General features: G+C 32.0%; 1 protein-coding gene across 1 annotated transcript in view; it reads left to right on the plus strand.

Moving 5' to 3' along the window:
* Positions 1-13,055, plus strand: part of LOC134710922 (uncharacterized) — a 153,259-nt gene that overhangs the window by 77,829 nt on the left and 62,375 nt on the right. Inside the window, exons 53-62 of the mRNA XM_063571338.1 lie at positions 187-300; positions 1,054-1,164; positions 1,836-1,949; positions 2,211-2,324; positions 2,713-2,826; positions 3,255-3,368; positions 3,780-3,893; positions 7,585-7,698; positions 8,143-8,256; positions 8,937-9,050. Coding sequence (XP_063427408.1) covers positions 187-300; positions 1,054-1,164; positions 1,836-1,949; positions 2,211-2,324; positions 2,713-2,826; positions 3,255-3,368; positions 3,780-3,893; positions 7,585-7,698; positions 8,143-8,256; positions 8,937-9,050 — 1,137 coding nt within the window. The remainder of the gene's footprint in view (positions 1-186; positions 301-1,053; positions 1,165-1,835; positions 1,950-2,210; positions 2,325-2,712; positions 2,827-3,254; positions 3,369-3,779; positions 3,894-7,584; positions 7,699-8,142; positions 8,257-8,936; positions 9,051-13,055) is intronic.

Here is a 13,055-nt window from a genome sequence, read left to right on the forward strand (position 1 = left end):
CACGTGTTCACTATTATCCGATATTTCTAATTTAAATGCCAAATTAGAGTTTTAACCCTTTCACGGTCCATTGATCAAAGAAATTGATAGTGCGAGTGGGGCATCCGTGTACTGGGAACGCATTCTTGTTTGTAATATTTTTTTTATAGCTATGTTTTTGAAACTGAACGAGTGTTCTTTTTACAGATGTCAACGAATGCTCATCTTCACCATGTTTGAATGGTGCGAGTTGCCTTGACCAGATCAATAAATATACGTGTATATGTGTACAAGGATACACCGGGTATAACTGTCAGATTGGTATGTTATATATGTATGCAGATTTAAGGTGTATTCAAAATATTCGTACATGTAGACTTTCTTATCATATTAATATATTAATGCGGGTTTCCCCTCACCTGAAAAACGATTCTTTCAGCTTGGAGTCTTCTTATATTTATTTAGCTAGACATGATTAATTAATCAGACAATATATGTCTTACATACATGTGCGATCGGTTTTATGCTTGACGATGACAAACTTGATAAAAACAAGAACATCAGGAAAAGGTAAGTATGGTATTATTTTTTATTTCAAATTATCAAAACAAATATCAGAAATACTTTTAATTCCTGTTCAGTCTTAAATAAAGTAATCAGTTATCACTTAAAAAGATTTAAATAGTGGAAACTTCATTTAGTCAACACTTTGAGCATGTCTATATATTGAGGGCCGTGCGGTGACCTACAGTTGTAAATGTCTGTGTCAATTTGGTCTGTTGTGGACAGTTGTCTCATTGGCAATCGTACCACATCTTCTTTTTTTATATTCTATATATTCAATGTTCTAATCAACTCAATAATTTAAATCATGTAAAGTATTGTATATTCTTTCTTGTAGTCATGTTAAGCTCTTATTATTCTGCCCTAGTACTGGCACTGTGATAAGTTAATATTATCATTTGTATTATATTGTCTATCAAGTGATCTATTTCTTTGAATTTGTTTTTCTTTCAAGTTTAAATGACGTCATGATAATAATAATAATAGTTGTTTACATATTTTTACTGATAGACATAAACGAATGCACAAGTTCCCCATGTCGTCATGGTAACTGTACAGACGATGTGAATGGTTACAATTGTTCCTGTTCCCCTGGTTACAACGGCTATAACTGTGATATAGGTAACAGTCAAAAGAAGTTGGACGGTTGTTTAATTCTTATTTACTTATTATTTTAATTTCAAATTAAACTATGAATAAAACCATGAAATATATATTATTTTTTGCGTTATTTTGCGGCTTTTTTTTTGCAAGTAAAAATTATATGAAAATAATACTTAATAATTGTTTCGCGTTATAAGCTTCATTTGGATATAACTTCATCACACTTAAAGCCAAAACTTTTAGGCATAGAAAGTATTAATACATACACAAATGAAAACTCACATGGCCAAAATGAACATTAAATAGCCAATTTTCAACTAAAACAAACCTCCGCAGATGGAGTTCAACCCTTAGTTTCTGAGAAAGGATATGAGGGGTATCAAAAACTGTAATTTAAAGAATATTTAACAAACTATATCAAAAGGAGAAAATAGATGAACAGAAAAGCAAAAATCAATGATTTATTCGAAATTGAAAGTTTGGTCTCGAGAAGGTAACCGATTCTTGTTCAAATATTGGCACAAATTGATTGCAAGACAACAATATAATGAAAACTCACATTCGGTTATTTCAAATACTGAGAGTGCCTCTAGAAATCGTTAATCATATCATATAGATACATTTTACGACTATTGTATTGTAATTAATTTTTGAAATGTAGATATTAATTTATGCTGGTAATATTATAGATATAAATGAGTGTTTAAGTACTCCGTGTCAACATGGTGGAACCTGCAGAGATCACGTGGATTTTTACACATGTGATTGTATGCCAGGATTTACCAACTATAATTGTGAAACAGGTATTAAACGTCCTTCTTAATGTTACTGTTATTACCAATACTTACTGAGTTCTTGGCTTACATTTATGTATTCTATGTCCTGATATACATTATGAACATAGTATACTGCAATACAAAATAGAAATGAAAAATATCGGATTTCTAAATTTTACATGAATCATTACTTTTGTAAAACTTTTTGTCGTGCTAAATAACTTACGACTAGTGTAAGACAATGTGATATTGGTTCTCATTTATCATTGACATTTTATTTGTTTGCAGATATTGATGAATGTGGAAGTTCTCCTTGTCAAAATAATGGCACTTGTCATGATCAAGTGAATGGTTATACGTGTCAATGTCTTCCCGGGTATACTGGAACCTTCTGTCAAACAGGTGAGCAAATATATAAACACTATTTCGAAAAGAAATTTGTTCACGTTTTACATTGTTTTAATAATTAATCTATTAAATAAAATAAGAAAAGTAGCAGCCTCGGTCAATGTTGATCATTGTTAGTTTTAACTGTTTATTCCTATCGTTTTGGTTTCAAACAATTATATATTTGTTCAAAATGAATTTTGTTTGGTTAAAGCTATCAGATGAAAAATTATTGAACTGCAAGTTATGAGCACTGGAGTATGATGAGTTAAAATATTAAATAGCTTTGTTTTATTTGCATAAAAATTACATAAAAATTAAAGTATATGCTTTGCATTTGTGAAGTGGAAACCTAACTTTATGATTTGTTTAATAGAAATATTTGTAAAATATATTATTTCAGACATCAACGAATGTAATAGTTCACCATGTAGGAATGGTGGCAACTGTCATGATTTGGTCAATAATTATGAATGCAGCTGTCGTCCCGGTTTTAGTGGCAGAAACTGTGATGGAGGTAATAAATGTGCCACCTTCAAGTAAAATTTATGAATTGTTGAAGTAAAAGTTTTCATATGCATGTCCATTAAAAAAGCAGTTAAATTTATCACATAATACTATGCGTTTGTAAAAAGGCCATCTTTTAAAGAATTCATATTGTTATTAATAATAAAACACCAATATATTAACTAAGATTCTCTTTTGAAGACCACGGTTACATTATTATTGAGTTGACTACAGTAAAGGTGTTTAATCAATTTAATTCGATAAGGCTGATATCTCACATTAAGAAACTCGGAGCAAAGTCCATCAGAAGAAATATATTTTTGATACTTTAAGCGGTTATCTGAAATTGAACACAGATTTACCACTAACTTTTTTTTTGTTGTTTGTTAATATTTGCCATCAACTTTTTATTATTTCTACATTTCTCTTTTTCAACAGACATTGATGAATGTTTGGGTAGACCCTGTAAACATGGAAGTCGATGTATAGATAAAGTGGATGACTACGAGTGTATCTGTCGTTCTGGGTATAATGATAAAAACTGTTCTACAGGTAAATTAAAGTAAAAAATACAGAGGAGACTATCAAGCCAAAACCACAATCACAAAGTTTTAGAAGGACAAAATACCCAACGGACCAAATCAAATATAAAAACACAAAATGTAATTCTTTATCACATATAGGGGCTAATAAAGAAGGAAAAATCCCAAAACTACTTTGTACCCAGCTGAGAAACTTATTTCTCATGACAAAATTACTGGATCAAATAAAGAATATAGAATATCAATTTTTGTGCATTTGATGTATTAAATTAAATTTAATTGTGTCTGCAAAATTCTAGTCCATTTGTAGCATATAAAAGTAAACGTTGGCCAGCGATACATCGTGTTTCTTTTCTATTTGGGTATGCTTAATAGATTATTAATTCATTTATGTATTTATATATTTTATATTTATATTAAGATATAAATGAGTGTTTAAGTGGTCCTTGTATGAACAATGGTACATGTATGGATGAAGTCAACGGGTTCACTTGTAATTGTAATGCAGGATACACTGGAATTAATTGTGAAATAGGTTAGTATGATTTATTATATATTGTTGGTGCATATACGCTGTCTAAAAATTAAGCTTTGATATTTAGTCCAACATATATGAATACATGTTCTTTAAATGCATGTGTATTATTATTTGGCATAAATGATAAGCTGTTATTGCTTATTTTATAATAGATGTGATCAATGAATTTATAAATTTCGAACAGCGGTGTACTACTTTTGCCTTTATTTAGTCTACCAGGAGTCTTACTGCAATATTTAATCGAACATTTCAAGAAAACATATTAAATTTAGTTTAAAAAGTGGATTGTTTCATAAACATTTGAAATATTCAATTGTTACTTCCATGTCGTACCATTTCACCATTTATAAAATCAGATAGGTGTATGATATCAAATTGCTATTGATATGTTTTAAACTTTATACAATGGATTACTACTTGCCGTTATATCTTGTATATGTTAGGTACTGCACTCTGAATATAAGATACCGTGCTGATTCGTATTGACTCACTTCCTATACTAAATGTACAGGAAAATCCAGGAACATTGAACAATAAAGCAGTCCAATCCAAAATAAATAGTAACGTCACGCACGCGGTTCCTACAACCCCTATGATTTAAAACAAAATCTTCGAAATTTCCTCCGCAAAACAAAATAAAATGTTAACAAACACTAACCATTATAAAAACTAATTCAGTATATGTTTTCCTTTATGTTATTATAGCTCTTGGTCATATGCTTAGTAATATCTAGTATATTTGAGGATTTAAACAACAAAGCTATGTGAAAAAAACGGATGTCCAACGTTACATTTTTGAATAACTGTTTTATCTTTTATTTCTTATTCTCTGATCTTCCCGAAACTTGACAGAAGCAACGAAATGTATCAGTTCTTGGTAAAATTCAAGCCGTTCTTTTGTCGAATTTCGTTTGACTCGGTGGTTGCATATTAAGCTGGAATAAGAAAAATGTCCAATGACGTTTTTCGTTGACTTTACGGCTGAAAGGTAGTTTTATAAGTACACATAGCTAAAAATGTCTAAAAAATGTGAGATAATTATAACATCTACCGAAAGAACAAATATTTGCCTCATTGATCGTGAGTTCAAAAGTTGTAGATTCTATAAAACCATCTCTACACAGTCGTTTTTCAAGCGGTAGCCATTTTGTCCATGTTGATATTTCATTTGTCCAAGCAATTAATGCGAGATTTTTACCTGATATTTCAATACGTAATTTATAATTTACCAAAACAAAAGTTAGATACACGAAAAGAACATAAAGTCTAGATTCTTTTTTTATTAACTGCATGTTTGGGTCTTACAGGAATAAAATGATAGGAAACATTACAAAACGGTAGCCATTTTGTCCAAACGTCGAAAAACGTCCGAAAATCCAAACAAACGCTTTTTTTTTTGCGACGTTACATGTGTAAAATTTGTTCCATTGTATATGCTTGATACTAAGAATGAATCGCGTGGTAAAATTTAAAAAAAAAATGCTGTTTGTTGAAAAAAACAAACACGGTGCATGTTGTGCATGAAACGGAGGTAACTGAAAGACTTATCGGAAACAGCTACAAAAATAGTTTCATCGAATAATGCAAACTAGTATTACATACGGACGATTCAGGAGAATATTGGTAAATTTTAAAAGCAAACAACTTCAAATGACTGGGAAAATAATTTTCAAGATCGGGTTATAATAAAAAATGTATTTGTATTTCGACAAGTCATGTGTCAAGCAAATTTTTAATACAATTCAATTCAAATTAATCAAGGGTAAATATGTTTTTATTTACTTGCATCTATGCTTGCAGGGTGTCGGATATATTTGTATTAGGGTTGAATCAGGATATGAAAAATTTACAATGACAGATGGAATGCACCATGCAATTCAAGTTAGCAGCCTGCGATTAAAGTTTTTTTATAATTCATTTATTAAGAACCGTATACTTCTGTCCCATGTTTCCTTCCTTCTAGTTCATTACTTACGACAATACAACATTTCAAGGTGAATTAAGAGTAAACATTATTTAATCGATTTCCACAACTTGAGGTAAAAAAATTCATGGTAAATAGACATCACAAAGATAAAAGAGACAGATTTAGAATCAACCAACTACATAAAAAAAAAGCAACTGAAACTTGCAAATTGAATTAATGTACGTCAAAAGTTTCAGACGTTTGTGGTGGTGTAACGTCGTGTTGTAGGAACATCGTGCGCAACGTTAGTACGGATAACTAATAAACACCAATGAATTAAACTGAACTCACTGAGGTCCAGACAGCCTGGCTTGATTTATCCACAAACGAATAAACAGTTTTACGTGCGCAAAAACTTTTTCTATTTATTGAAAAAAATAATGAATATGTAATAATACACACAATACAAAACTTGCTAAGTATAGATACCAGAATCAAAAACGAAGCGAAAATAAAACCCAGACATATGAGCCAATAGTTATCAAAAGTATCAGGATTATAATTTTATACGCCAGACGCGCGTTTCGTCTACATATGACTCATCAGTGACGCTCAGATCAAAATAGTTAAAAAGCCAAAACAAATACAAAGTTGAGGAGCATTGAGGACCAAAAATTCCAAAAAGTTGTGCCAAATTCGGCTAAGGTAATCTACTCCTGGGGTAAGAAAATCCTTAGTTTTTCGAAAAATTCAAAGTTTTGTAAACAGAAAATTTATAAAAATGACCATATAATTGATATTCATGTCAACACCGAAGTACTGACTACTGGGTTGGTGATACCCTCGGGGACGAAACGTCCACCAGCAGTGGCATCGACCCAGTGGTGTAAACAGTTATCAAAAGTACCAGGATTATAATTTCATACGCCAGACGCGCGTTTCGTCTACATAAGACTCATCAGTGACGCTCAGAGCAAAACCTTAAGTAGCGAAAAGACAGACAGCCGTCTATAGATTCAGATTTTCCTTCAGTAATGGCAACCAGGATATGTTTTTGGAATATCAGTAAAAGTAGCATTCCAGAATGTATGAACAATAGATGACGGATTGTTATGATGACAAATAAAACATATCCGATGTCATTAATAGTACAGATGCATCTGGAATAATGGTCAACAAAAGGCAAGAACGTTCAAAGAGATGACTTCAAATTTAACAATTTAGACTCTGCATAAAATACTTTCCTTGAAAGCAGAATGCTCTATCATGGTAAGCATGATGTGGAACGCAAGTTATTGTTTGTCGTATCGTATGCTGGAATGTTGCTACATAGAAATTGAAAGTTCATAATGGAAAGCTGAATTTTCCTAGTAAAGTTTTTCACCGACACTCATTTTCAAATATACATGCAAGTCATGATACGAGACAGACTTACGGCAAACTTAATCTCATGGGATAGTTTCGTTCAGCATGGTCACGAACTTTTGAATTACTAAGTGACAGGTCATAATCAATGTAAAAACATGTCAATAGATATAACTAGCCAAGCATCATTTCGTCATTCACGAAAAGCTTCTGTGTGAATTCAAACTCATATGAAAGAGTATTATGATTTTATTATTATGATATTAAAATGTACGCGCTACCGCCGTGTAAGAAAATGTCCAGTTGTTTAATTCTATATTTTGACTATGGTTACTTGTAACTCGTCTGTTTACGAATTTTATTAATAAAATATTACAGTTCAAACAACGAATGCATTATTATTTTCTTTATTTCCAGATATAAATGAATGTGCTGGAGGTCCATGTAAAAATGGCGCATCGTGCAATAATCTGATTAATCAGTATACTTGCACATGCTTACCTGGTTACACTGGATATAACTGCACTCATGGTATGTTTTAGATTTTTGATTCCGATTTAACTACACAATTTTATCATTTACCTAATGAGCTATTTTACATTCAGGGATATAAATTTCAAATTCTAGGAATACAAATACTACACAATATTAAACGAACCAATTATTTATCAGTTGCTTAACGACGTAAGTTCAACTCATGTTTGTACCATGCGCATATCGTATAGCTAGAAGGTAACACACAAAGTTGCCCTAATGAAGAAAATTTGAAATAGATGTTTGCAAATATACCCAATGTGAAATGTAGTTACAAAATATTACCGTCATTACGAACATGGACAATTTTTCTTTTTTTTTCTTTCAATGTTCTTTCCTATTTAGCCATTAACAATAAATGAGTATCATATATTTCACGTTGCCCGTATCGCATTTTTCTTTTCTTTCTTGTCTGCTATTTTTTGTTTTCATTTTCTCCAGATATTGATGAATGTTATAGTTCTCCGTGTCTAAATGGTGCTACATGTCACGACCAGGTTAACAGATATAACTGTCAGTGTGTACCAGGATATAGTGGGACGTTCTGTGAAACAGGTATTAACTTCTATTGATCATCTTTTTAGATAAAACAGCAATTCACTTTATGTAACGAAGTCTGGGCCTTCACCAAAACGTGTATTATTGTATTTCAGATTTTATGTCCATTATAAAGATAATCAGCCAATTAAAAACCATTTGATAAGACAACACAAAAAACAAACAAATGTTTCAAAAAAAGAAAGAGGAAATAAATCGTAGCAAAGTGATATATATAATATATATATTGAATTCGTTTCAAATCTAGGCCAATAATGTTAGATTTTCAAATTTGCGTTAGCGCGGTACGAACCTTTGTGTCTATGACATCGTGGCAACACTCTTGATCCTTGTACAGCACCCGAGACACCCGATTACCAAGGCTACATAAAATGTAGCTTTAAATGGTCAATGTTTATATGTAAAGTAGACAAATTGAACACCACAATTGTTGATTTGAATACTTTTTCTACTTTACCAAACGCTTTAATTTCCTGATTGATTTTCGTGTGTAGATACATGAACTTCTTAGGAAGAATCAACTATTATGCTCGATTTTCCTATTAGGAAATGCATTATTTGTATTTTTCTCTTATTGTATCATATATTCTTGTGTTATTTATTGCATATATAATCATTTAGCTGTACCTTGGTAATAAATAAATTAATGATTTGACAATAATCGAAATCTATTTTAGACATAAACGAATGTAAAGTTGCTCCCTGTATAAATGGTGGAACATGCCATGACCTCATAAATAATTACAATTGTTCCTGTCTACCTGGCTATAGTGGACGAAATTGTGATGGAAGTAAGTTCCGTTACATTGATTACAGTTTTTTTGTCAATATCCTAATCATTTATTCTTCAAAGTACAGTCACAACTGGAAATGTAGTTTTCGCTAAATTGATTTTAGTCTCTCATTTAATGCCATAATTATTTGTTCTTTAAAAAGTAAGGCTACAGCAGAAAATGTTATATGCAAACGAAACGTAAAGGCATTTATGTAAGATTATTGTTCTAGATATTTTTTTTAATTAGAACTGAAATATACTCAAATACAAACGAATATCTCATTACTTCAATTGCATTATTTGCCGTAGTTTCAGTTATCTACTTTCTCTTGCTATTGGTTTGGTGTCAGAAAAAAAACAGAATTACCTTATATACATATCAATTGAACTTGAGAAGTTAAGGGCATACGATACAGTTTTGATCCTGTATTTACACTTAGATGTTAATTTCTATATCTGCTATTTTTTGCCTGATTAAATCAAAAATGTAATAAAAAAATATACCTCCATGTGCTACTTTTTGAGTTAAATGAGGTCGAAAGAAAGAAAGACATTACTAAAAGTACTTTTTAGTTTTAAAAGATAGACACAAATTGTTTTTTATTAAATAATTTGTTATTTCTGTAGTTTATAAGTATCCTGAAAGTTTATGCATATTTTATTCAGAAATATCTCAAATTTATCAAATGGTCATGAATTGAGAAAAAAAACCGTCATTTTTTGCTGTATATTTATCAAAATTAAAAAAATCGCACTATGTACAGTTTTATAAAATGCGGTCCACATAATCTCCGTGGAAATGAAACAAAATGTCGTTTTAAAAAATAGGGGTTCATGCACTCGTTTTCAAATTAAATCAGTTTGAATGATGAAAATCCTTCGAAATATGCATCTTTTCCATGTATGTGAAGTTAGCAGCCGGTTCGTTATTCGATATTCGATATTCAATATCCAACCGGCTGCTAGCAGTCGGTTGGATATTGAAAATTTTGTTGAAAATCTTAAAAAAGAAAAAATACTTGATAACATTAAAAACATGATTTTCATAGTTAAGATGACTGATAAGAAACGTAGGAAATCGTAAAATGACCTCTTCAAGATGTTGTAAGTTCTCATTGTCCTCGAATATAAACCCTTTTCTATGTTGCATATTTGTCTTTATATAAAATAGATTGTTGTCAATAAAACAGCTTCAGAGATTTACTTTTACACATGATATTTCTGTAAACAAAAAGAAAAACCACTACATATGTAACTCTAGAAAACATTATGAAATATAAATAGAAATATTTATGGAATGCCCAAAAAAGAAATATATAGTGAAAACCTACCTGGGACCGCTTACATGAGTGTGAGACCCCCTTGGTCTTTCAATGTCCGTAAAATTTAATTCAATCATAGACTCTGTATATGTAAAGGTTGTAGTAGAAGGATTTCCCAGAATATTGTCATATTCGATATCTATGGAGGGCTTATATTGTCACTTTTCACTTAAAAATTATCAAAATTTTAGGACAAAAGGCACAGGTTAATGGTGATTACTTCCCTGATCTTTCAATCTGTCTAATATTAAGCAGACATTTAGTCAATAGGTAGATACAAACGGGACTAAAAGGAATTTGGGTACACTTCCTTTCTTTCATGTTTACGGAGCGCCCAAAGTGCCAGTTTGATATTCAAAATATACAGTGAAAACCTACCTGAGACCGCTTAAATGAGTGTGAGATCCCCCTGGTCTTTCAATGTCCGTTAAATTTAATTAAATCATAGACTCTGTATATGTAAAGGTTGTATTAGAAGGATTTTCCAGAATAACGTCATATTCGATATCTATGGAGGGCTTATATTGTCACTTTTCACTTAAAAATTATCAAAATTTTAGGACAAAGGGCACAGGGCAATGGTGATAGCTCCCTGGTCTTTCAATCTGTCTAATATTAAGCAGACATTTAGTCAATAGGTAGATACAAACGTGACGAAAAGGAATTTGGGTACACTTCCTGTCTTTCATGTTTACGGAGCGCCTAAAGTGCCAGTTGGATATTCAAAATATACAGTGAAAACCTACCTGAGACCGCTTAAATGAGTGTGAGACCCCCCTGGTCTTTCAATGTCCGTAAAATTTAATTAAATCATAGACTCTGTATATGTCAAGGTTGTATTAGAAGGATTTCCCAGAATATTGTCATATTCGATATCTATGGAGGGCTCATATTGTCACTTTTCACTTAAAAATTATCAAAATTTTAGGACAAAGGGCACAGGGCAATGGTGATAGCTCCCTGATCTTTCAATCTGCCTAATATTAAGCAGACATTTAGTCAATAGGTAGATACAAACGTGACTAAAAGGAATTTGGGTACACTTCCTGTCTTTCATGTTTACGGAGCGCCCAAAGTGGCAGTTGGATATTCAAAATATACAGTGAAAACCTACCTGAGACCGCTTAAATGAGTGAGAGACCCCCCTGGTCTTTCAATGTCCGTACAATTTAATTAAATCATAGACTCTGTATATGTAAAGGTTGTATTAGAAGGATTTCCCAGAATATTGTTATATTCGATATCTATGGAGGGCTTATATTGTCACTTTTCACTTAAAAATTATCAAAATTTTAGGACAAAAGACACAGGGCAATGGTGATAGCTCCCTGGTCTTTCAATCTGTCTAATATTAAGCAGACATTTAGTCAATAGGTAGATACAAACGTGACGAAAAGGAATTTGTGTACACTTCCTGTCTTTCATGTTTACGGAGCGCCCAAAGTGCCAGTTTGATATTCAAAATATACAGTGAAAACCTACCTGAGACCGCTTAAATGAGTGTGAGATCCCCCTGGTCTTTCAATGTCCGTTAAATTTAATTAAATCATAGACTCTGTATATGTAAAGGTTGTATTAGAAGGATTTTCCAGAATAACGTCATATTCGATATCTATGGAGGGCTTATATTGTCACTTTTCACTTAAAAATTATCAAAATTTTAGGACAAAGGGCACAGGGCAATGGTGATAGCTCCCTGGTCTTTCAATCTGTCTAATATTAAGCAGACATTTAGTCAATAGGTAGATACAAACGTGACGAAAAGGAATTTGGGTACACTTCCTGTCTTTCATGTTTACGGAGCGCCTAAAGTGCCAGTTGGATATTCAAAATATACAGTGAAAACCTACCTGAGACCGCTTAAATGAGTGTGAGACCCCCCTGGTCTTTCAATGTCCGTAAAATTTAATTAAATCATAGACTCTGTATATGTCAAGGTTGTATTAGAAGGATTTCCCAGAATATTGTCATATTCGATATCTATGGAGGGCTCATATTGTCACTTTTCACTTAAAAATTATCAAAATTTTAGGACAAAGGGCACAGGGCAATGGTGATAGCTCCCTGATCTTTCAATCTGCCTAATATTAAGCAGACATTTAGTCAATAGGTAGATACAAACGTGACTAAAAGGAATTTGGGTACACTTCCTGTCTTTCATGTTTACGGAGCGCCCAAAGTGGCAGTTGGATATTCAAAATATACAGTGAAAACCTACCTGAGACCGCTTAAATGAGTGAGAGACCCCCCTGGTCTTTCAATGTCCGTACAATTTAATTAAATCATAGACTCTGTATATGTAAAGGTTGTATTAGAAGGATTTCCCAGAATATTGTTATATTCGATATCTATGGAGGGCTTATATTGTCACTTTTCACTTAAAAATTATCAAAATTTTAGGACAAAAGACACAGGGCAATGGTGATAGCTCCCTGGTCTTTCAATCTGTCTAATATTAAGCAGACATTTAGTCAATAGGTAGATACAAACGTGACGAAAAGGAATTTGTGTACACTTCCTGTCTTTCATGTTTACGGAGCGCCTAAAGTGCAAGTTGGATATTCAAAATATACAGTGAAAACCTACCTGAGACCGCTTAAATGAGTGTGAGACCCCCCTGGTCTTTCAATGTTCGTTAAATTTAATTAAATCATAGACTCTGTATATGTCAAGGTTGTATTAGAAGGATTTCCCAGAAT

This window comes from Mytilus trossulus, chromosome 3 (genome assembly GCF_036588685.1).
Source record: "Mytilus trossulus isolate FHL-02 chromosome 3, PNRI_Mtr1.1.1.hap1, whole genome shotgun sequence".
Taxonomy (NCBI): domain Eukaryota; kingdom Metazoa; phylum Mollusca; class Bivalvia; order Mytilida; family Mytilidae; genus Mytilus; species Mytilus trossulus.